Below are 25,252 nucleotides of genomic sequence, written 5' to 3' on the forward strand. Positions count from 1 at the left end.
GGCAACAACTCCTAGATGTAACAATGTTTCGGAGCCGCATGTCGCCAATCTTGTGCATGGATGCTCCACTATCAACAATCCTAAGACTATCAATAGTTCCTCCTGGAACATTCCGCACACTCACTCAGAGATTAGTTGGAGAGGGGGACCCAAGCCTTCACAGACTTGGGTCGTCCGTCATCATTGAGGATTGTGACTTCGATTTCCTGATGATTCGGAATGGATTGAGCTCCCCCTGAAACAGTTACTGTTTTTGGTTTCCAAATTTGTTTCTATTTTTCATGTTTAGATTTTATTTGGACAACCTCCGGTTTTAACATCTTTTCAACTTCTTTTCGTTGTTTCCTTTTATGTTTCACTTCTCGTTGTTTAACAAGACGAGGGTCCTGTTTTGGTAAAACAGATCTTTTATAGTAATTGTTACTGCAGGGGGGATCAACTTTTGCCTTTCCTTTTGTGAGATATGGACAGTTTCTAACAATGTGTCCATTCTCACTGCATTCAAAGCATGATCTCCGCTCAACAAACCTCGGAGTATCATAACTGTAGGAGCTTGATGATGAACTTCGTGATCTTGAGGTACTTGGTCCTACATCATAACCGTTTGTGTGTTGTGTGTAATTGTTTTGACTGTTTCTTTTCAAGATTTTAACTTGTTTAACAAAATCCGTGTTGGATTTGTTTTCGAAAGTTTCAATTTTATCAGTGCCTCTTGATTTCACAAAGTTTACCTTCTGATCCTTTTTCTTGTAACGAGCTCCCTTTGTTTCCACACTCGATTGTGAAACCTTAGACTTTTGAGCTCGTTGTTCCTTTTGTTTACCTTTAAAAGCGATAGGTTGTTGCTTTGTCGGTAATCTTTGATTTCCAAATTGTCTTCTAACTTCAGCTTTTGGAATAGGATCACACTGAGTTACAGAAACTCTCGGGATCGCATTTCCCAAAAACTTACTGGTAGTATCTTCAAACACTTTGTCAATCAAAGATTGATTGACGTTTTTGATTGGAAAATCTTTGTCTGAATATATTTTACTATCACCGACTAAAGTGTACAACACGTTATCACTTTTAACAATAGACACAGATTCCTTCACTTCCTTGACAGGATTAATCACTTGTTTGGCAACAGGTTGCACAACTGGAATAGGAGGATCACAAAGAATATGATTCTCAATTGGAATTTCTATTCCCTTTCATCTTATCAAGTGATTTATCCTGGTCACTCACATCTGATTCATCATCAGACGAACCATAGTCCTCGATGATTGGAGGACTTTGATTTATCGATGCTGAATTTCGTGTTTCTACAGATGAGTCACTCGAGGAACTGTCCGGTTGGAACCCTAATCCTGTAGTAACTTCCTCATAATCAAGAGGCACACTAGGTTCAAACCGAGGCATATCCTCTTCATCGAGCATTTTGGTATAGTTGTGTCTCAAAGGGGGTGGAGACGCCTTATACCCAACGCCTTTCTTGTTTCCTTTAAGCTGTTGAGCTTCTATGATGTGATCAAGCACATATCGGGAGTTAGAATAACTCTCCAATTTGAGCTTGATTGCATCATGCTCGCATTTTGCCACTGCTAGCTCTTTCTTTGTTTCCTCAATGATATTAATGTAGTTGTTAATACCAATTTGTTTGTTAAAAACAGTTTTTGTCAATTCGGAAACACTTTTCTTTAAAGTTTCGATTATTTCTTTGAAATCCTTTCATTTCGAGCTAAAGCCATGTTTACCTCTTTGCATTTAGACAGCTCAATAACTAAACTTTGATTGCGACTATGAACCTGTTCGGATTCCAGTTTCAATTCTGCACACATTTTACAAACACTAGCAGTAGGAGGATCAGAATTTACCTGAATTGTCGAGGCCGAGACATTCGCCATAAAGGCAGTCTGATAAGAAAAAGATCCATCCTCAGAATTATAATCTCCCGCATTCGAGCTTTCTTCATCTGAACTCCCGCTATAACCAGAACTATCATCACTTTCAGAAAACTCTTCCTTGTGAACATGCTTAATGTGATTGATGATTTTTGCATAGCATGCAGTTCCACCTCCTTGATCATTATCTCCGAATTGTACAGACCAATTACATCCTTCATCGGCTTGAACGGTCAATGCTCGATTGGTGTTTGATGGTCCAGACTGGTCTCTGTTGGTGGTGTTGTTCACAGCTACTATCCCTCTTTCCCGGTTACCTTGATTTGCGTTGGAAGTACTTGTCTGACTTCGGAAGGGACTTTGATTGCCTTGTCTGCTTGGTCGGGTGCACTCACGTTTGAAGTGACCCTTTGCGTCGCAATTAAAACATGTAACCGCATCCTTATCGAAACCGTACTTTGTATCATTCTTGCCTTCCAAGCTTGTTCTTCCCGTTCGAGTCATAAAATCCTTTGCCCTTCTAACAGCACTTGCAAACGCCCACTTGATATCCATTAACTCTATTTCATCACAGTCTATCTGCTGATAATCTTCATTGGTCATATTGATGTTTCCAATTTGACTTGCAACCAATCCACAGTAGGCACTGAACATTGTGTTGAGAAGTTCCATATGTTCCTTTGCAACTTCTACACTGACTTTTGAAAGATTGGAAGTATCAACTCTGACGGTGTTGGGGTTTTTGGAATGAAAGGTGTCACTGTAATGTGCTTGCTGAGGTTGTGGTTGGGCTTGCGGTTGGGTTGGAATATAGGCACTTGAATTATATTGAGGTTTTGAATAAGTGTGAGCTTGAGCAACAACATGCGCTGGTGGAAGATATGCACTTGGATCGAAAACTTGAGGTGGAGCTGATTGTGGAAACGAAAAAGAACTTGTATTAGACATAAAGGCTGTTTGTAGTTTTGATTGCTGTGCTGCACTGGATCTAGCTAAAGAGTCGAAACCTGGAAGGTACATTTTAGTATTTTGAGGAACAGGAATTCGTTTAGCTTTCCGAATTTCTTCATCATTCTTGTGCTCCAACTTCTGAATGAATTCATACATACTGACAGTATCTAAACTACCCGTATTTAGCAATTCAATGAAAGAACTCCATTTCGGGGGTAGAGCATCAGCAAACCTTGCAACCATTTCCTGTTGAGTTGCAAGAACACCATAAGAATACATCTTACTAATCAAATGATAAAAACGAGTTGTCATATCATTTAGCGTTTCGTTGTTCAAGAATTGAAATGATTCAAATTCCTTCTTCAACAGATCATGCCGCGTCTTTCTTGTAGCTGCATTTCCTTCACCTCTTGCTACCAAGGCATCCCATAGTGCTTTCGTGCTCGTACAATAAGAGAATTGATGATAGATGTCTTTGTGGAGTGCTTGAGTGAGAATAGCAAACACCATCTTTTCCAGATCATATGCCTTTTTGTCGGCTTCTTGCATATTATTGAAAGTTGTGGCATTCAATCCTGCTTCTTCAAGAGCTTGATTATACGGCGAAATGAAACACGTCCACAACTCGGTGTTTTGCCCTAGAACGTACGTGTGAAAACGACCTTTCCATGTCGGATATTCGTTCATGTGATTCAACTTTGGCGGGCGATTGTTGCTACCTGTTTCGCTTTCACTTATCAATAGATTTTGAATGCTTTGATTCTGGTTCGTCACCAATGCCCATTGACTTGCACTTACCGATTGTTGAGGTATGACATTCCTTAACCAAACGGTTGCGGATGTTTGATCTTCACCTGGTCTCGGTTCCATACTCCAATCTGAAGGGCTAGTACAACTCATGATTGATATATGAAAGTGAAAACCTGGTTAAAGACTTAAAAACAAACTGTTATGATAGATATGCAAAGCTTCTGTGAAAAATGCACAAGTTTCTCGACGAAACTCTGCTCTTGGCGAAACCTGTTTGACAAAACAATCTACTCGACGAAACCCTATGGGTGAACTTTGATTGATGAAACCTTAGGGTTGTTTGACGAAACCCAAGGAGGATTGCTGATCGACGAAACCTCTTGTGTGATGGCGAAACTTCTATGCTTGAATCACTGATAGACGAAACTTGTTTGATTTTAGGCGAAACCTTTGAAGTAACTTAGAAATTGTGACGAAACTCTATGCTCAGACGAATCCTTGTTGATCAATCACTTGTTCTACGAAACAAAGATAACAACGTAACTTCTGTAATGAAACTCCATGATGAAACTCAGGTTGTTTTGGCGAAACTTTCAATGTGACGAAACCTTGATTAAATAATGATGAAACTCTATGTTGAGCCACTGACGAAACCTCTATGATGAACCTATGACGAAACTTAAGTGAATATGACGAAACTCAAGATTGTTTTGTCTCTTATCACTTTAGTCAACAAAGGGATAAGCTCAAGAAGTTGGTGAGGTCTGGTTAGATTTTTCAAAAAAAACAAAATCTTATCCTTCTAACACATGACACCAATTTTCAACTCACATAATGTTGATCTCACCAAACACATCATGGTGTTCCAATATTTAATTCACAAACAAGTTGCACAGTTACTTCACAAAGAATCAAAAAGTGGATAGTTTGAAGAACTCTTTGAAGGTTCTTTGTAGAACACTTGAAGATTTGAATTTTCCGGTCACTGAAGACTTTTCCGAAACCCGAAGTTGCTTAAAAAAACTCGACACAACTTGTACCTTCGATAATCTCCAACAATTTTCAACAAGTTTTGAATAGAAACGACACCAAACAACACCGATTTTCGAGTTTTAATTCGTATTTTCAGAAAAAAGAAACTGGGTTTATGATTTTTGTCCAAGAAAAGCTTAAAACCCACTCGAAAATGCCACCGGAAACTCGGTTTTCAACAAGAAATCGAGCCTTACGCTCTGATACCACTTGTAGGTCCGTTTGCGGATCGCCGGACAACTACGAGATTTTGTTTCGAATACCGTAACGAGTGCGGAATCCACGTTACGATACAAACCGAGCGAGAGAGTGAACAATACGCAAAGATATCAACGATTAACAGTTACGTGTATTGATTTCGACAAAGTTTAGTTACAGAAAGATAAAATATGAAATACAACTAAACTATCGGTTCTCTCTCTCTCTCTCTCTCTCACTAGCTCTCTATTGTTTTCTGTCTCAGTTGTTGTTTATATAGGCCAGGGTCGACGAAACCTTAGTCGGCGAAACCTTAGTCGACGAAAGCTTCAAAGTCGACGAAACTCTCAAGGTTTCGTCGACCTGCATGTTGAATTATGGGTTTCGGCCCAAATGCAAGTTGATTGGCCCATGTGATAATGGTTTCGGCCCATGTGAGTGGCCCAAAAACCATTCTTATACGTACAGAATTCTCAACATGCATATTGTAAAGTTTAGTCAACTTGTGACATCATCATGACATCATCTGCGTCGGGCTTGAGCCGAACCTAACCGAGTCGAACCGAACCGAATCGAACAGAGTCGAGTCGCGTCCACATAAAGTGTACTAACAGGAATAAACTCATGGGATTTAGCCGTCTCACCGAGGATCTCAAGAGTCGTCCAACAAACCGCACTTATCCGCCTAAGCTTGCTGTAATGGCCAGTGGTGTCGGAGTTAGGGGAAACTCCAAGTATGGGTGACCTAGAAATGGATCCACATGTACTGCTCCTCGATCTGGTCATCCATCTGCTCATCCATCATCCTGAAAAACAAAATAATAATATTATACATTTTGGCCTTTATACGCTCATTAGTCCTACGTCGACGTCGGACTCGACAAAACAATAATATTATATATTTTAGCCTTTATGAAAGAACTATCGTATGATAGAGTCACTCTACAAAGGGAACATGCTGGTTATGTAAAGATCTTAACTGCCGAACAAGAAGAATTTATAAAATTGTTATGAAAACGATTGAAAAAGGTGATGGAGGTGTCTTCTTTGTATATGGTTATGGTGGAACTGGAAAGACGTTTCTTTGGAAGACATTCACAGCTGCATTACGATCGAAAGGTGAAGTTGTATTGAATGTTGCATCTAGTGGAATTGCTTCACTTTTGCTGGATGGTGGTAGAACTTCTCATTCAAGGTTTGTAATCCCAATCAACATTAACGAGGATTCAATATGTTCGATAGAGCCTAATACTGAGTTGGGTGATTTAATCAAAAGAACAACTTTGATTATTTGGGATGAAGCACCATGCCTCACAAGTATTGTTTTGATGCTCTTGATAGAACAATGAGAGACATATCACATTCCAGTCAATCGAATATGGAAGGCAAGCCTTTTGAAGGAAAGGTCATTCTATTTGGTGGTGATTTTAGACAAATTCTTATGGCCATCCGTAAAGGTACCAGAAGCATGATAATCAATGCTTCTTTGAATTCTTCTTATATATGGCAATATTGTCAAGTACTAAAGCTAACTGAGAATATGAGATTAAGAGTTGGATGTCAGGAAACATATTTGAAAGAAATAAAGGAATTTCCAAAATGGATTTTAAAACTTGGTGATGGTCTCCTTGGTAAAGAAAATGATGGTGAGGTAGATATTGAAATTCCAGATGATTTACTTATTCGTGATCAACTCAATCCTATTTCTTCTCTCATTTCATTTACATATCCGGACATGAATAAGTTTTGTGGGATTTAACGTATTTCCAACAAAGAGCCATTCTTGCTCCAACTAATGAAGTAGTGGATTCAATAAATAAACAGTTGTTAGAGAATCTGCCTGGTGAAGAGCATATTTATTTTAGTTCAGATAGTTTATGTCAATCTGAGGAAGAATTAGAGATTAACATGGCATTGTTTCCTCCTAATGTGTTAAACAATCTTCAATTGTCTGGTTTACCTAACCATAAATTAGTATTGAAACTTGGTGCTCCATTGATGTTACTCAGAAACATTGATCAGGCAAATGGATTGCGTAACGGTACACGTTTACAAGTCACGAAACTCAGAAAAGTTGTGATTGAAGCAAAAATTATCACAGGAACTAATATAGGTCACCATACTTTGATTTCAAGACTGTAGATGACACCTTCTGATAAGAGAATACCAGTGAAGATTTCTCGAAGACAATTCCCACTTTCACTGTGAAATAAAAGTCAAGGACAATCGTTGGGACGTGTTGGTTTGTATCTTCCACGTCCAGTATTTAGTGATGGCCAACTCTATGTTGTTGTATCTAGGGTAAAAAGTAGGAAGGGGTTGAAAATGTTGATTTGTGATAAAGCAAAACGAGTTTGTACAACCACTACTAATGTAGTTTACAAAGAAGTTCTACAAAACCTATGATGACATGTTGTTATGTCATGGTTGCTGACTTTTGAACATTTAATTGTGTATCTTCTACTTACTCATATTTATTATAATTTTGGATGATGTTTTTTAGATCGAAAAACATGTAAGAAGTATTATAATGCTTTATAAAACTATGATACTTATGATATTATTATTAACGTTTTAAATTTATTAGGTGTGATGTTTTTATTAAATGTTATATTAGTGTATCATGTGTATTGTTGTAAAAGAGTATTTATGAATTTACGAATACTCCTGCAATTCGTAAAGAACAATGTATAGTGATTTGTGTTTTTAATAAATTTTTGTATGGAAATCCTCTAAAGGTTACCTGTGTTTTTAAATGTTACATAAGTGTAAATCATGTAAATTGTTGTCGAGTATTTATTAATGTATGATTGTTTATGCAATCTGTAAAGGACAAACCTAATAAGTTATGAATTTAAAAACACACATGATCATTCATTACAATCTTATGGTAAAATATGTTAAAATTACATTTTTTTGCGAGCTCAACAATCTGCTGACATCTGTTTGCCCTTTTATTTTCCTTATCCTCTTAACGTCTGTTGACTAACCCTTTTAACCTTTATTGACTAACCTTAACATCGGTTGACTAACATCTGATACTTAACATCTGTCAATGTGGCAACCTCTGTTGGGGATAATGGATGATAGTTGTTAGAAAACCTCTGTTGGAAAGCAATAGAGGTATGTAACAGTCGATAGACAACAGTGGTTAGGTTGTCAACATAATGAAACTCCTGTTAACTAACCCTGTTGATCATTACTTCATATCAATTTTGTAAGTGTGCACTAATTATTTTCTTACTTTCTATTAAAATGTGTTTTACATGGTTTTCTAAAACCATCCGTGTTTGCACACGGGTTTTACTACTAGTATAACATTATAACATAAAACATTACAACATAACTTAAAAATTAGAAATATAACATAAAACATTACAACATAACTTAAACATTGCAACATAACTTAAATATTACAACCTAAAAACATGACATAGCATGTTATTAAAAAAAAAAAGAAGAAACTTAAATATAATTTTTTTAAAATTTCAAACACCGAAAAGTGTTCAAGAGGTCCTGCTCGACTACGCTATGCTTTACGGGGAGGACTTTGAACACCTTTCGGTGTTTGAAATTTTGAAAAATTATATTTAAGTGTCTTCATTTTTAATAACATGCTATGTCACGTTTTTAGGTTGTAATATTTAAGTTATGTTGTAATGTTTAAATTATGTTGTAATGTTTTATGTTATCTTTCTAATTTTTAAGTTATGTTGTAACATTTTATGTTATAATGATATATTAAATAGATAAAAATATTTGAAAGAATTCAAAAGAAATGTGAGGAGTCAGCCAAGCAATGAGAGGAGTCAGCCAAAATGTGAGGAGTCCGCCAAGCCGTTGGGAAGAGTCAGTCGAGCCAATGGGAGGAGTCTGCCAAGTATATGGGAGGAGTCGGTTGTCGACACATCAGCTTTGTCGAACACGTGTAAGCTCCTCATTCATGGACTCTTCAAGGTAAGAAACAGACGCATCCGATGTTTCCAGGAGTCCGCCCAACGCCCATAAGGATGACATTTTGGTAAGGGTCGTTGGTCAAGAGACATTATTGTAATTTTCCATATTTAAAAACAAAATTTCCGAGGGAAAGAAAGAGTAACTTGGCCTGGGATGAGCCACAACCTCAAGGCTTCACTTCCACCACTCAAATCAAACCCCTAATTCATAAACAACATTTACTCTTTCTTCTCCATTCTCCAGATCCAATCCAATCCAATGTCGTCTTCCTATGCTACGGTGCCCCCGCCGCATCATCGACTCCGAACCGAGAACAAGTTCAGTCCCGCCATCAAAGTTCATCCTTACAGTAAGTTTTCAACCAATTGGATATATACCAGTTGCCCCAATCATTATTGATTGATTGGTTGTTGTGTGTGGTAGGAAATAGGTGTGGTTTGAGTAGGAGAGATTTTGCTTCCAAAGGAATTGTTGCTGCTGGAGCTTCTGTGATGCCCTCTACTTTGGTATCTCAACCTGCACAAGGTTGTTTTTTTTTATAAATTTGTTTCTATTGATTTACTGAATATGTCATTTGGTATCTAAACTGAACCATCCGGACCGAGCTAATCCGGCTGGTTGGTTCAGCAGGATTAGGAGTAAACTGGTTCGGTTTAAGGTTTAAAAACCGGGTTTCATGGTTTGGAACCGCCTGCCAAAACTGAACCGGCCGAAATATTAAAAAAATAAATAAAAAAGTATTTTTTTTTTCCTAAGGGTTATTGGATTTTATCACTCCTAATTATTGGGTATTGACCGGAGTGACACAACACACAAAGTGTTAGTTGGGAGTGGTGGGAGTCAAAGTGATAGTTGGGAGTGGCAACGGTAAGGGTTATTGGATTTTATCACTCCCAACTATTGGGTCAATACCCAATAGTTGGGAGTGATAAAATCCAATAACCCTTACCGTTTCTGCCTGGGTTTTAAAAAGCGCGCCTGAGGTAGCCCGAGGCGCGCTTTTTACAAAAAGCCCCCCAAAAGCGCATTTTTAAAGGTTTTTCTGGCCTGAGGCGCGCGCCTCATGTACATAGGGTATTTTTATGTTGTTTTTAAGCTTCAAACTGTTGTACAATAGGTTTTTTAGCTTGTACTTATGGGTAAAATCATATATAAACCTTATTTATAGCTATAATTTGGATAAGAGATGCTAAAAACCTACAGGACATATATAAAAAATTCTATAATCACTTTGCGCCTCGGGTACGAAAAGCCCACCGCTTTTGCGCTTTGCGCCTCGGTTTTAGACCTCATCGCTTTTGTGCGCTTCTCGCTTTTTAAAACCAAGGTTTCTGCCCAGAAATTCTGTCAAAACTGGCTGAACCGGACCGTTACCACCCCAACTGACGTGGCTTTGTATCAACTATGAACTAAACTAGTATTTGGTCTATCAACAGGTTTAGAGAGATTACCTTTCAAGAAAGATGGATATAAGTTTTGGACATGGAGAGGTCACAAAATTCATTATGTTGAAGAAGGCGAAGGCTTTCCGATCGTTCTTATTCATGGTTTTGGTGCTTCAGCTTTCCACTGGAGGTCTCTTTCTTGTATGCTATGTTCGACTTATATTATGCTACATAGGACATTTGTCTGATATCCTTTGTGTGATATTTTCGCTATATCTATAGGTACAATATACCTGAACTGGCTAAAAAGTACAAGGTGTATGCTGTGGACTTACTTGGGTTCGGTTGGAGTGAGAAGGCACTCATTGACTATGATGCATTGGTGTGGAGAGACCAAGTTGCCGATTTCTTGAAAGAGATTGTGAAAGAACCGACAATATTGGTCGGGAACAGGTAATGTTATGTGGACTAATAGAAAGTCAATAATCCATTATCAGTTGGATTGTTCAAATAGAGTGAATGTATTTTCACCTTTGAAATTCTATACATGTGATGCGCATAACCATAGTTGTCAATAGCGGTCGCTATGGTTGCTATAGTGAATAGCGTAGCGTATAGGTCGAAGGTCTCTACAGGGTATGTAGCCATAAATAGCGGGATTTTAGTTTTTGTGGTTTGTCAAAAATCACTATTTCAGTCCATTAGATCAAAAATTGCAATTTCAATCCCTGTGGTTTCACTTTCGTAACTATTTCAGTCCCTGTGGTTTCACTTTCGTAACAATTTCAATCCATTTATTCTGTTAGTACAGGGACTGAAATGGTTACGAGGTGGACTGAAATGGTTACGAAAGTGAAACCACAGGGACTGAAATCGCAATTTTTAAACTAATGGACTGAAATAGTATTTTTGACAAACCACAGGGATGAAAATAGTAATTAACTCTTTTATTTATTTTTAAATACAAATAGCGATTAAATATAGTTATAAAATAGCTGGATTTTAGATTTTTGTTAAATATATATGTAAAATAGCGTATATACCAGGGTATTTTGATATAGTATACATATAATTTTTTTAAATGTTTTTTCTAGTGTATCACTATTTATAAAATAGTACCCGCTATTTATCGTTATTCGCTGTGTAGCATATAGGTACCTTGTCGCTATTCACCATTAAAAACTACGCGCATAACATGATGATATAATCGTCTCCTTCATGCATATTGGTGTTCAGATTAAGGGGCTATTTGTTTACCTTTTAATGAGGCTCTTAATGATTCAGACCTTTTACTGGTTCAGCACTTAATGGTTCAGACTGTTTGTTTCACGAGCAGATGTCTGAATGGTTAAGACCTTTAATCTAAATTGGTCAGATATTTGCCTCTGAACGGTTAAGCATTATACAAGCTCTTAATGGTTCAGACCTCTTACTGGTTCAGCACTTAATGGTTCAGACCTCTTACTGGTTCAGCACTTAACCATTCAGATGTTGCCAAACGACCCCTAAATCTTTATAAAGTGATCTTTTGTTCCACACTTTCTTGATGATTATATCGGAAACTTTTCAGTCTTGGTGGATTTACCGCTTTGGTGGCAGCAGAAGCAATGCCGCAGCAAGTTGTTGGCATTGCGTTACTAAACTCTGCAGGACAATTTGGAAGCCCGGACGATTCAACCATCGAAACTGAAGAATCCACTTTGCAGAAAGTTATCCTAAAGCCACTCAAGGAAATTTTCCAGCGGGTAGCTCTTGGATTCTTGTTTTGGCAAGCGAAGCAACCTGCTCGTGTAGAATCCGTATTGAAGAGTGTATGTCAAATTAGTTATTCTTAACTCTTTCAAAATTTATTTAGCTCAACTGGAATAGTGTTAATACCATGGAAAGCTTCGCTACTTGAATCTGATTCGTGCATCATTCATTTCTCGTTTTTTTTGGAGTAAAGTACACCGACGGTCCCTGTGGTTAACCAAAATTTTGGATTTAGTCCCCAACTTTTTTAAAGTACACGGATGGTCCCTGTATTCACCCTTTGTTACGCATTTAGTCCCCAATTTTTGCCTAAAGTACATAGACGGTCCCTGTGGTATGCACTTTATAACGCATCTAGTCACTAAACGTTGGGGACTAAATGCGTTACAAAGTGCAAACTACAGGGACCATCCGTGTACTTCTGGCAAAAGTTGGTGACTAAATACGTTACAAAGTGCAAACCACAGGGATCATTCGTATACTCTTGAAAAACTAGGGACTAAATCCAAAATTTTGGTTAACCGCAGGGACCATCCGTGTAATTTACTCTTTTTTTTCGCAATAACAATGTCATACACAGTAAATCCATCTCTCTTTTATCAGACTGACAAAAACATTAAATTTCATTTTTCAGGTTTATAAAAATACTTCAAACGTTGACGATTATCTCATTCAATCAATCACCAAGCCAGCAGACGATCCAAACGCTGGCGAAGTCTATTACAGGTATCTTTTTTCTTCAACAAATATAGTCAAACATCAAAATGTCATTCAAGTTTTTTTTTGAGTAAAATGCACGGATAGTCCCTGTGGTTTGGTGAAATTTCACCTTTAGTCCCTAACTTTTCAGAATTACACTCTTAGTCCCTGTGGTTTGACAAGTTGTTACTCGGATAGTCCCTAAAGCGAATGAAGGTTACTCGGATAGTCCCTGTGGTTTGGTGAAATTTCACCTTTAGTCCCTAACTTTTCAGAATTACACTCTTAGTCCCTGTGGTTTGACAAGTTGTTACTCGGATAGTCCCTAAAGCGAACGAAGGTTACTCGGATAGTCCCTGTGGTTTGATAAGTTGTTACTCGGATAGTCCTTGTCATTTCACACCCACTTAACCAGAAAAACTAACCTCTATCCGCTTTGGGGACTATCCGAGTAACAACTTGTTAAACCACAGGGACTAAGAGTGTAATTTTGAAAAGTTGGGGACTAAAGGTGAAATTTCACCAAACCACAGGGACTATCCGTGCATTTTACTCTTTTTTTTTCTATATTGATTAATACAATCTACATTGCAGATTAATGACACGGTTCATGTCAAATCAAAGAAAATACACACTCGACAGTGTACTAAGCAAACTGTCGTGCCCATTATTGTTAGTCTGGGGAGACTTAGACCCGTGGGTGGGCCCTGCAAAAGCGAACCGCATCAAAGAGTTCTACCCGAACACAACAGTTGTAAACCTGCAGGCGGGGCATTGCCCGCATGATGAAGTCCCCGAGTTGGTCAACAAGGCATTGGTGGATTGGTTATCAACTCTACCATCTACATACTCGGCTTCACAAACCGTATAAACATTTATTTGCTTAAAGTTGTAAGTATACTGTATATATACGGTTGTCATCGACCAATTTTAGCCTCTCAGGACAGAAAAATGTATTCGAGGTGTAAGGATGAAATCGTCTAATTAAAATTGTTTCTTATGTAGAAATCAGTCATATTTTGTTGCTATGCAGAAGCCTTTTGAATTTTGATTATATGACCTGAAAGTAGACCTTAGAAAGTCAGTCTTCAAAAGTCAACTGGGAGGTTTGACTAATTTTATATATATATATATATATATATATATATATATATATATATATATATATATAGAGGCCGGTTATTGTACAATAGGGGTTAACGTACGTTGCGTACGAGATTGTTTTTCAACGTGCGAGTTTTTGCTTCAACATGCGATTTCTGATATAATACAACATGCGAAATTGTTTACCACAACATGTGTTTTCTTCATATACACAAACATGCGATTTTATGCAATTAATATATTTTAATTAAATGAGGAAAACGACAAAAAAAATGGAGAAGTTAACAGAAAACTATAACCCAGATTGTCAATTGGATGAATGGCAACAAAAATAAAACCTCATAGACTCATATATGAAAAGGTTTATTTTTTGACTGAATTGGCAAAAATGGCCTAAACTTAGAGACCATTTTGGCATTTTACTCTATTTGAATTTGGTTTAAACTCAATATATAATTACACATGTGAGCTACTATATATTTTGAATTTTATTCATTGTTGATTTGCATATAAATTCATGCATTTGATTAACATCGGTTCTTGTTGGTCCACTGTCAAAATATTATATTGCTCTTGGATCGGTAAAGAGTTGATACAAACACCAAATCAGTTTAAATTAAAAGCAACCCACTTACAATACTTCAAATAACATGAAAGTGAAATCATATTACTTCTTAAAACTATAAAACATCTACAAATGTATTGATTTAGTTCACATTTGTATATTATTGCTTGCTGATTTTAAACATGACTATAAACCACAAAACAAAGGGGCATGTAATATGGCAAAAGTATATAACAGATTTAATAGGTATTCTTGAAGGGTTATTTTGGGAAGACATTTGAGATAAGAAAACTTTGAAAAAACACTATCTAAAACAATGTTTGTGTGTGTGTGGGGGGGGGGGGGGGGGGGGTTATAGGCAAGGTAATATACGTATTTTCAAGCGATTTTAGAAAAAAAAAATATATTATCAAAAAAACACCGATAGAAAAATAAAATAAGATTCCTACGTAGAAGTTGTGTAACATCATTTTTATAAAACAACAATGTTGTTACATACGAAGCTTAATTTATTTTTCTACAAATATCCACTCGGTGCTTTTCTAATTTTTTTTTTGCTCAAGACGCTCAAAAACATGTATATTATATGCCCTTATATTTTCTTCAACTTAAGTGAATTTCTCTCTTTACATAAACATATCTAACTAGATTTAAGCTCCCCGCGTTGCGGCGGGGGCGTAAAACTATGCCAAATAGCACTAATGTCACACCACCGTCAGCGACTACCAACACTGAGTCGATTCAGGACCCGTGCGTTGCGACGAACTTATCAAACGAAAAAAATAAATGTAAAACATTGAACCATACATGCATGTTGCGTCGTGTTAACTCACATAATTTTGAACGAAACAAAAAAAAAACGTTAAACGACACACGCACGTCGCGCCATCTTAACTCGCAAAATTTAAAATGAAACGTAAAACGAAAATTTGCAAAAGATGAAAAGTACAGGGACCAAAGTTAAAGGTATAAATATTGTGAGGTTAAATTGAAAATAATGAAACTTTTAAGTTAATAGTGAAAAAAAACAATTTATATGGGTTAAAATTGTAAAATATAAAAAGTTTTTGGGTTAAACAAATCAACTTCTTTTTTTTTGTAAAATATAAAAAGTCTTAATACAGAGCAATTAGACCGACATATAAAACATAGAAAATAACTAACTCGATTTAGGACTTATTAAACGAGAAAAAATAGACGACTTAGACACACTAAACCACACACATACGTTGTCCCATGTTAACTCGCAAAATTTAGAACAAAGCATATAACAAAACATAAAAACGTTGAACCACACACGCACATTGTGCCGTATTAACTCGCAAAATTTAGAACGAAACGTAAAACGAAAATTTTACAAAATATGAAAAACACAGAGAGATCAAAGTTGAAAGCAAAAAAGCTGTGATGTTAAATTAAAAAAAAATGAAAACTTTTGAGTTAAAACTACAAAATCAGTTTTATATCATATATATAATGACCATTTTCACTTTGTCACCTAACAAAACAGCTTTCAAATAAGTATACAAAACTAGTCCCAATATTTGGCGCGAACGATGATGCCTGCATACAATCTCCTTCATGTTCTTTTCTCATAGCTATAGACACCCAACAAATCTAATTAACAAAAACATTACAGTCTTTACCTATGCAATCACCTCGTAAACGGCAGCATAATGCTGTTCGTATATTCAATAGTTTTAAATTGTAAGCGTGAATCTTGTGGCAACCTTACATTGTCTTTCACGATGTCTATACATTGGTATCTCCCTCGTGGTAAACGACACTTGTTCGCATTGATAATTGTCTTAATTTTTGTTGTTTTTTTGTTGCACACAAGGTGTTTGATAAAAATCCTGAACCAGATTGTTGTTTTAAGTTTTAAACTTTTAACTATCCTTTTTTTCGTCATAAAGTATTTGAATTTTGGGGGTTTAGGTTGTTGTTGTGTTGTGTCTGGGTATGGAGAGTCCGGTGCCTTATAGTAGAGGGTTGGGAAAGCATTCGTTATCGATCATGAAACAGGGGCGAAGCGGGTATGATCCGTCTGATACCGAGACAGAATTGCACGAAGCTCCTTGGAACGAGTTTAATAAAAAGAATGCAGAATTGGGTTCTGATGAAGTGAGGAACTTGAATTCGGTGAGACTTGTTCGGAGACAGTCGTCAAAGTTTGATCCAGAAGGGCTGCCACCTCCACGACGACACAGCAAATCTCCGTACAAGAATCGAAGAGATGGTAAGAGTTCCAGGTCGCCAACTCCGGGCCCACTTCCTCTTCCACCCGGGAGAAATATCAGCCCGTTTTCGAAATCTGAACGTAGGAGTCGTGGTTCACCATTGAAACTCGCAAGAAACGATGACGTGTTGGAGAACGATGAACAAGGTGCCGGCTCGTATAATAAGCCGAAACACAGACAGTTTAATAATGAAAGTTATGCTAGAGCACTGTCAGCACCTAGACTGAGATCAAAAGACAAAGATCAACAAATAAAACACGATCAACGGGTGAGTAGACGAGTCGGAAGAAGTAGAACACCTCCACTACGTAGAAGTATCACCCCGCGAAAAGACAAAGACGTTAACCACAAAAATACGCCTTCTGTAGGCGAGATCAACGAGATGGTTGCAAATGCAAAATTAGCAAAAAGTCCAGTTAGACACGCTCCGGTTTTCGATAGCACAGATTCTCTTCCAGGTGGCGATATTTTCTTCTCTCGAGACTACGCAGCAGCGTCCGCCCAGAAGATTAAGAATAGCGCGTTGGAAAATCGTATTAACCCGAAACCGAAAGCATTCACAGAAAAGAAACCCGACCCGCATCAACGTTATAAATCAAATGATGTTCATAATTATAATACGACCGGTGTTTCTTCTAGTGGTATGTTAACACCTACAACTATGGCCTCTAGTTCAGCTTTAAGCAAGCAAAGTAGCCATATAAGTGATGCTAGTGGGAAGTCGAATGGGAGTTCTTGGAGGTTTACTGCAAGCAGGCGGAAAAGCCAGACGGATACGTGGTTTTCATGCATGAAAGGATCTTGCAGTACCGGAAAGAAATCTCCGGAAAGATTGAGAGCCTTCGATGAAGCTTCGTTTATCGAGAAGGCTTTTGTTGTTGAAAACGTTAGACAGTTTTGGGCGGATAAGTATCAACCGTTATCGTTAAACGGGTTTACTTGTCACAAACAAGAAGCCCTGCAACTTAAACATCTGGTATGTGTCTTTAGTTTCTCAAATTATTACGTGTTTGGTTTATAAATTATTACGATGTTGCGCTATAGACATCGCAGGAAATATTTCCACATATTCTTTTGAAGGGACCTCAAGGGTTAGGGAAGAAAGCGTTGACAATGGCCCTATTATGTGAGATATATGGAGATGCTGCCCGGAATGTAATTTTGCTTCCATTTAGTATAACAAGATTTAGGCCTTGGTTTTAAATTGTGTGATGCGCTCCGATGCGTTTGGTCCAAAAATCTGACGCGCGATGCGAGCTTTATAAAAAACATACTAAAAAATTATTTATGCATAACAAGTTATAAAAACAAACTTAAACTATAACAACTGACGTAATAAGAAGAAAAAAGTTGTGCTTTTTAGTCAAATCAAGCATACTAAAATGTTTCTAGAACCACAAAAAGTGTTTAGTAACCGTAATGGTCACTCCAAATCAAGCATACTAAGATATTAATTATTGAAAAAACGCAACCGATTTCATAAAATTTTGAAAAAAAAAACATAACAAACAATGTTGCGTGCATCAGAGCGCATTATGTGAAATCGGCGCAATATTCTCGCATCACGTAAACGCAATGCATCAGTTGTGGCGATCAGTGGCGAAGCTTGACAATCAAGACGGGGGGGGGGGGGGGGTCGAAAACGTATATACCCAAAAATTTCTATACGAAAACTACATATATAACACTACTGAGCGAAAAGTTCGGGGGGTCGGGCGCCCCTCCCGGCCCCTCTTAAGCTGCGCCTCTGGTGGCGATGCGCTCTCATCAATGCATCGCGCATTGAACTGAGGGGTCGAAACGTATATACCCAAAAATTTCTATACGAAAACTACATATATAACACTACTGAGCGAAAAGTTCGGGGGGTCGGGCGCCCCTCCCGGCCCCTCTTAAGCTGCGCCTCTGGTGGCGATGCGCTCTCATCAATGCATCGCGCATTATGCGTGCATTTTAAAACCAAGATTTAGGCTCTATAATTTGTGCACAAATACTCATATTGGTCTTCTTTTTGCAGATATCTCATGATATAAAATACTTCAAAATTCAGGTATGTAAGAGTTGATAAGTTTATACTTTGGTTTTTTTTTTTTATTTGATACCTAAAACAAAACATGTATGTCTCCGGTAACATAAAGTACTATTATCATCAAAATTCTCTCGAGTTGACGATATCTCTTCTTATATCGTCTTTAGGAGACAAGGTCGGCTCGAGTAGCCGTTCCCATAACCTCAAGTCCTCACCATGTAGAGCTTAATGTGCACTTGGAAGCTAATGCTCGATACGCTCTTATGGCTTCGGTCAAACAAATAAGTAGCGACCATGCAGTTACTCCTGAGACCAGCACAGTTAATTTAAAGCCCGATTATACAGGTCTGTCCATTTAAAAAAAAATTAAAGGTCTTAATATTGAATTTCAAGAATTGTCCTTTATCTTTATACCCATTTTCAGGCGTTGTCCTTGATGTTCAAAATTGACGCGTTTTGTCCTTTATGTTTTCATATCATACACGATTTGTCCTTTAGGCCTAACCCAGTTAGTTTTTTCAGTTAAATTTGGTCATATGTTTTGCACATGAGGGCATTTTTGTCAACTCAAAGGTAAGTTCAATGGCAGATTTACAGCTCAAAGCTTCTGCAGCCTTTGTATTGACAAAAATACCCTCATGTGCAAAGCACATGATCAAATTTAACTGAAAAAACTAACTGGGTTAGGCCTAAAGGACAAAACGTGTATGACATGAAAACATAAAGGACAAAACGCGTCAATTTTGAACATCAAGGACAGCGCGTGAAATGGGTATAAAGATAAAGGACAATCCTCTAAATTCACTCATTTTAATTTGAGCTCTTGTTGTCTTATCTTATCTACAGTAATGGTCCTTTACGACGTTGATAAAGCCGATGAGAGCATTCAGCACTTGATAAAGTGGATTATGGATTGCTATTCGGATGTTTGTAAACTGGTCCTTTGTTGTGAAGATGATGTCAGCATTCTTGACCCAGTGAAAACTCGGTGCCATATTATTACGCTTGATGCGCCTGTCACTCATGAAGTAAGTGATGTATCGTTTGCACAATCGACCAATTTACCTATAAATGGGTTGATTTGGGTCATTATTATTTCTAACAAATCAAATTGGGGGGGGGGGGGGGGGGGGGGATAGTGCACGGTCCTCCCAACCGCCGGAGTGATCCCACTCCGGGAGCCGCTACCCGACCAAGCTAGCTCCGCGGTGAATTCCCCTTGCCGAGTTCTTACCCTGGGCGACATATGCCACTCCCAAGACTCGAACCCGGTACCTCTGGGAAGAGGTGGGTGTCGGTGGCCAACTGGGCTATAAAGATACTTTTTAGGATAGAGGTCAAATGAGTCGATCTGAAGTGTATTCAAATGCATAAAACCTCCAAAATCACTTTTTAGAAAAAAAAAGGTAGATTATCAATGTAATAATCTAGTTTTTGCAATCATATTATAATAATATTATTAAAACACAAGATTGTTTCACTGTAGCGTCCGTCGCATTGGCGCTACAGTAACTTTTTTTGTCTTTTTTTGCTTTTAACCCCTCAACTTTCAGCTTTTACATTTACACCCTTTCAACTTTCTAGAAACTTTGTGAAATGTCACTTTTACCCCCCTCGAGTTTTAAGTGCTTATTTTTATATAGAGTAAAGTTCCGTTTTGCTCCCTGTGGTTTGGTCACTTTAACGGTTTTGCCCCAAACCTTTAAAAATAGCCATTTTCCTCCAATAGTTTGCTATGGTTTTTCCATTTTGCTCCCCGCCTCTAACTCCATCCAAATTGTCTGTTTTTCTATTTTGCTCCCCGCAGGGAGCAAAAAAGGAAAAATCATAGCAAACTGTTGGAGGAAAATGGCTATTTTCAAAGGTTTGGGGCAAAACCGTTAAAGTGACCAGACCACAGGGAGCAAAACGGAACTTTACTCTTTTATATATGTACTGCCGGTAAAAATTCAAGTTGGTTTACGTTTCGACGTAATTTTTTTTGGAAATGAGTCACGTCAAATATAATACGTTTTCATGCTTATTTTTATATACGTTTTCAGTTGGTCTAAGTTGTGACGCAAATTTTGATTGGAAGCAAGTCGGTTCAAATATAATATGTTTTCATTAGACGGTATAAACTCACGTTACTTCACGTTTCGACGCACCCGCAGCGCGCGGGAGAAATTTACTAGTTTTAAATATCAAACACTTTTATAATCTGCAAAAATATAATATAGTTTTTGCAATTATATTTTAAATATTTAACACTTATATAATCTACAAAAAAAAAATAGATAAAAAATGTTACGGGTCAGCCGACCTGACCCGACCCGTTTTGACCAATTACCCAACTTGCCCTTTTTGCACCCTCTAATTTATAGGAAATGAAGAACATAAATATTCAGGAGCTAGATGTTCCAACTTTAATCGGATCTCACGCGTTTTAAAATCTCAGGTGATGGAAGTGCTTATTCAAATATCGAGGAAAGAGAATTTTGATTTACCGATGAAGTTTGCGGCAAAGATTGCTAATAAATCCAAACAGAATACGAGGAAAGCAATCATGGCTCTTGAAGCCTGCAAGTCTCACAAGTAAGAAAACATATTACGTTGATAATATCTTTATACCCTCTAGCAGAGGTCTTAGGGTTTAGCTAACCCCTTGAAGGCCACCTGCTGAGCGTAAGCTAAGCTTTACCTGGTGCCACCGGTAATGGTGGGGCCCATAAGTCTTCCCTAGCGGGTCCTCATGGTCAACAAAATAAAAAGAGTAACGTACAATCTACACAGATGGTCCCTGTGGTTAACCAAAATTTTGGATCTAGTCCCCAGCTTTTTTAAGTACACGGATGGTCCCTGTGGTTTGCACTTTGTAGCGCATTTAGTCCCCAACTTTTGCCAAAAGTACACGGATGGTCCCTATAGTATGCACTTTGTAACGCATTTAGTCACTAAACAACTAAATGCGTTACAAAGTGCGAACCACGGTGACCATCCCGCCGTGTACTCTTGGCAAAAGTAGGGGGCTAAATACATTACAAAGTGCAAATCACGGGGATCATACGTGTAACTTTTGAAAAACTAGGGACTAAATCCAAAATTTTGTTTAACGACAGGGACCATATGTGTACTTTACTAAAAAAAGAAAAATGTTCATATTCGATAAGCTATTCTTACTCTGATTATAAAAGTCGAGCACATTTGTTGCAGCTATCCATTTGTCGAAGACCAGCCAATCCCCATCGGATGGGAATACGTACTCGTTGAACTTGCTGCTGAGATTTTAGCCGATCCATCACACAAGAGGCAAGTTTATAAAACAAATATTTTCCTTCCTGGAAAACTTGTTAACAATTTTACAAAAAAGTTAAAATGATTATTACAAAGAGTTAAATGCCATTTTAGTCCCTGTGGTTTGGGCCATTTTGTCAGTTTAGTCCAAAGGTTTGAAACGTTGCCATTTTAGTCCAAATAGTTTTAAACGTTGCCATTTTCGTCCACTGGGTTAACTCCATCCCTTTATTATGTTAACTAAAAGGGCATTTCGGCCATTTTATATGTAATTCTGTTAACTAGAAGGGCAATTCGACCATATAAAATGATCGAATTATCCTTCTAGCTAACATAAAAAATGGACGGAGTTAACCCAGTGGACTAAAATGGCAATGCTTGAAACTATTTGGACTAAAATGGCAACATTTCAAACCTTTGCACTAAACTGGCAAAATGACCCAAACCATAGGGACTAAAATGGCATTTAACTCTATTACAAATCCATATTGATTGTAGTAAAGTGGCAAGAAACCCGTGACATTAATATTCCTGATTGTTAATTAAGTGTAGCACATGTCGTTAACAGGCTATTTCTTATACGCGGAAAACTACAGAAACTATTGGTCGAATTTGTTCATCCAAAACTGATTCTTCTGGTAAAGTTACAACCTCTCAGTCAAACAATCATTTCAACATCCGTCTCCATAACGCAAATTTTTATGTTGAACGTATCCACGATGCAGAAACTCATTGAACAGTTCCTCAAGGGCGTTGAAGCTAACGTTAAAAAAGAATTATATTATTGGCATGGTTATTATGCAAGTTCCTGTCCTTATGCTATACTTATTCATTTTATTTAATTATATTGGCAAATATTTGACTTAAAATCGATGCTAACTATAGGATAAGAGACTCCCAGTTGGAACCAGTGCCTTACTAAAGTTAGAAGGTAATAAATATATATATAGGCAAAAGATCAAATACAAATAATCTTAACATACTAAACATACAAATTGAAGGAAAACCCAAAAAGACAAGGTGGCATTTTTGTAATTACCACCAACTATCAAAGTTACAACAAAAAATACCTAAAAAAACACAATTTTTTTTTAACATTTTTTATTAAAAAATCGCTACATTTCGTTAGCAAAAAAAAAAAAAAAAAAAAAAATTTTTTTTTTTTTTTGCTGCTGCTACTAAAAGTAGCGATTTTTTAATAAAAAATGTTAAAAAAATAAAATAAAATAATTTGTGTGTTTTTTTTTTTATTTTTTTAGATTTTTTAGGTTTTCTGGGGGTTTAGTTTTTAGCATTTTAGCTTGGGTGTGTGTGTGGGGGGGGGGGGGGGAGGTTAGGTTTTTTTAGGTTTTTGGGGGTGGGGGGGGGGGGGGGTAGGTTTTTTTTTAGATTTTTTGGGGGGTTTAGTTTTTAGCATTTTAGCTTGGGTGTGGGGGGGGGGGGGGGGTTAGGTTTTTTTTTTTAGGTTTTTGGGGGTGGGGGGGGTTAGGTTTTTTTTTAGGTTTTTGGGGGGTGGGGGGGGAGGTTTTTTTTAGGTTTTTGGGGGGTGGGGGGTTTAGGTTTTTTTTGGGGGTGGGGGGAGTGGTTAGGTTTTTTTAGAGGTATTTGTAGAGTAACTTTGATAGTTATTGATAATTACAAAAATGTCACCTTGTCTTTTTGAGTTTTCCTTCAATTTGTATGTTTAGTATGTTAAGATTATTTGTACAAGAACTTTACCCAACATATAGGGTAGGGATAGTGTACATTAATTCAGAAGTGTGAGAAGTGTATTATAAAACTATATATAACACTATATAATACCATATAAACACCGTATAACACTATGTAACACCATATAACACTATGTAACACTATATGACACTATATAACAATTTATAACACTATACATCTATCATAGACATGCTATCAGACAAACTATAGTGTTATATTTGTTATATAGTGTTATATAGTGTTACATAGTGTTATATGGTGTTACATATTGTTATACGGTGTTTATATGGTGTTATATAATGTTATATATAGTGTTATAATACACTTCTCGATTAATGTACAGGATCCTCTACCTATATATATATATATATATATATATATATATATAGGGTAAGGATAGTGTAAAAAGGGCCTAAAGTGTGAGAAGTGTAAGAAGTGTATTATAACACTATATATAATACTATATAACACCATATAAACACCGTATAACAATATGTAACACCATATAATACCATATAGCACTATGTAACACTATATATCATTATATAACAAATATAACACTATACATCTATCATAGATATGCTATCAGACAACCTATAGTGTTATATATGTTATATAATGATATATAGTGTTACATAGTGTTATATGGTATTATATGGTATTACATATTGTTATACGGTGTTTATATGGTGTTATATAGTATTATATATAGTGTTATAATACACTTCTCACACTTCTTACACTTTGAGCACTTTTTACAGGATCCTCTACCTATATATATATATATATTATTAGTATTAGTATTTCATATACGATTTTGAATCATCGCATTGTTCTAAAGTTGTTTATATATGTTGGCTGCCGCTGCAGAGTTTGTTGCAAAGTTCATGAGTATACACAGGAAGACGTTACAAAATCGTCAGTGATTGAAGTGATTGAACCTTGGGCAAGCACAAATAACAGAAATAGGGGATAATAAGGTATTCCCGCGTGCCTTTTTGCCGGTCATAGAAACACCATATTTTTATTTTTCTATGATTTTAAAGTGTAAACATAATGCAGTCCCGGTTGTTATGTTGAGATGAAATATGTGAGCTTATGTTAATGTTACCATTTTGTATCTATTTGATACTGAATTGATGATTATGTTTGATGTATGATTGGGTTCAATGATCACTTCCATGAATGTATGTGTTAACTTCTTGCCATTTCTTACCTTCTATGAATCACATAATGCAACATAGTTACCATTCATGAACCCTTAAATGGAATATACATATGTGCTAGTGTCTATATGTTCACACATTGTGAAATGATCTCATTATTTTGATAATTAAAATTTTGAAAAGGATTTGAAAAGGTAATACAAATCGAGCGGGGTCTCACTGGAAGCAGCCTCTCTATTCCTATGGGGTAGAGGTAAGATTGTCTACATCTTACCCTCCTTAGACCCTACCTTTCCTTTGCTATTGGTGGGATTTACTGAGTATGATGATGTTCATATCCAACTTTAATAAATCATCATCAAGAATGTCCAAAGGATTATACAAGGGGTTTCTTCAAATTTATTGGGTTTCCTCCTTAATTGATATATAGACATCTATTGCCTGGTGGAGATGGATATGATCTGGTGGTTCCACTGGTGGCACGGTAGTCCGTCAATGATCCAGATTTGTCGTTCGAAAAAAAAAAAACATTCAAGCCATATTGGGCAGAAGACA

General features: G+C 37.0%; 2 protein-coding genes across 2 annotated transcripts; both read left to right on the forward strand.

Moving 5' to 3' along the window:
- Positions 1-8,851: 8,851 nt before the first annotated feature.
- Positions 8,852-13,661, forward strand: LOC110889458 (pheophytinase, chloroplastic). Its single transcript, XM_022136986.2, has 7 exons — positions 8,852-9,120; positions 9,195-9,296; positions 10,208-10,346; positions 10,439-10,609; positions 11,727-11,967; positions 12,543-12,634; positions 13,202-13,661. The coding sequence occupies exons 1-7, from the start codon at positions 9,030-9,032 to the stop codon at positions 13,476-13,478; spliced, it is 1,113 nt and encodes a 370-aa protein (XP_021992678.1). The 5' UTR covers positions 8,852-9,029; the 3' UTR covers positions 13,479-13,661.
- Positions 13,662-15,792: 2,131 nt separating this feature from the next.
- On the forward strand, positions 15,793-24,739 carry LOC110889459. Its single transcript, XM_022136988.2, has 11 exons — positions 15,793-17,492; positions 17,561-17,671; positions 18,534-18,566; positions 18,713-18,890; positions 19,392-19,573; positions 20,983-21,119; positions 21,738-21,833; positions 22,387-22,456; positions 22,544-22,618; positions 22,704-22,749; positions 24,402-24,739. Exons 1-11 carry the CDS (start codon positions 16,239-16,241, stop codon positions 24,455-24,457), a joined length of 2,238 nt encoding a protein of 745 aa, XP_021992680.1. The 5' UTR covers positions 15,793-16,238; the 3' UTR covers positions 24,458-24,739.
- The last annotated feature ends 513 nt before the right edge of the window (positions 24,740-25,252 follow it).

The sequence above is a fragment of the Helianthus annuus genome, chromosome 11 (assembly GCF_002127325.2).
Source record: "Helianthus annuus cultivar XRQ/B chromosome 11, HanXRQr2.0-SUNRISE, whole genome shotgun sequence".
Classification (NCBI taxonomy): Eukaryota; Viridiplantae; Streptophyta; class Magnoliopsida; order Asterales; family Asteraceae; genus Helianthus; species Helianthus annuus.

Coding starts and splice junctions, on each gene's coding strand:
- LOC110889458 (XM_022136986.2), top strand. CDS start 9,030: ATGTCGTCTTCCTATGCTACGGTGCCCCCGCCGCATCATCGACTCCGA. Junction 10,610..11,726: donor ACAATATTGGTCGGGAACAG/GTAATGTTATGT, acceptor GAAACTTTTCAG/TCTTGGTGGATTTACCGCTT. Junction 12,635..13,201: donor GCTGGCGAAGTCTATTACAG/GTATCTTTTTTC, acceptor TCTACATTGCAG/ATTAATGACACGGTTCATGT.
- LOC110889459 (XM_022136988.2), top strand. CDS start 16,239: ATGGAGAGTCCGGTGCCTTATAGTAGAGGGTTGGGAAAGCATTCGTTA. Junction 21,834..22,386: donor GCCGATCCATCACACAAGAG/GCAAGTTTATAA, acceptor TGTCGTTAACAG/GCTATTTCTTATACGCGGAA. Junction 22,750..24,401: donor TGCCTTACTAAAGTTAGAAG/GTAATAAATATA, acceptor CTGCCGCTGCAG/AGTTTGTTGCAAAGTTCATG.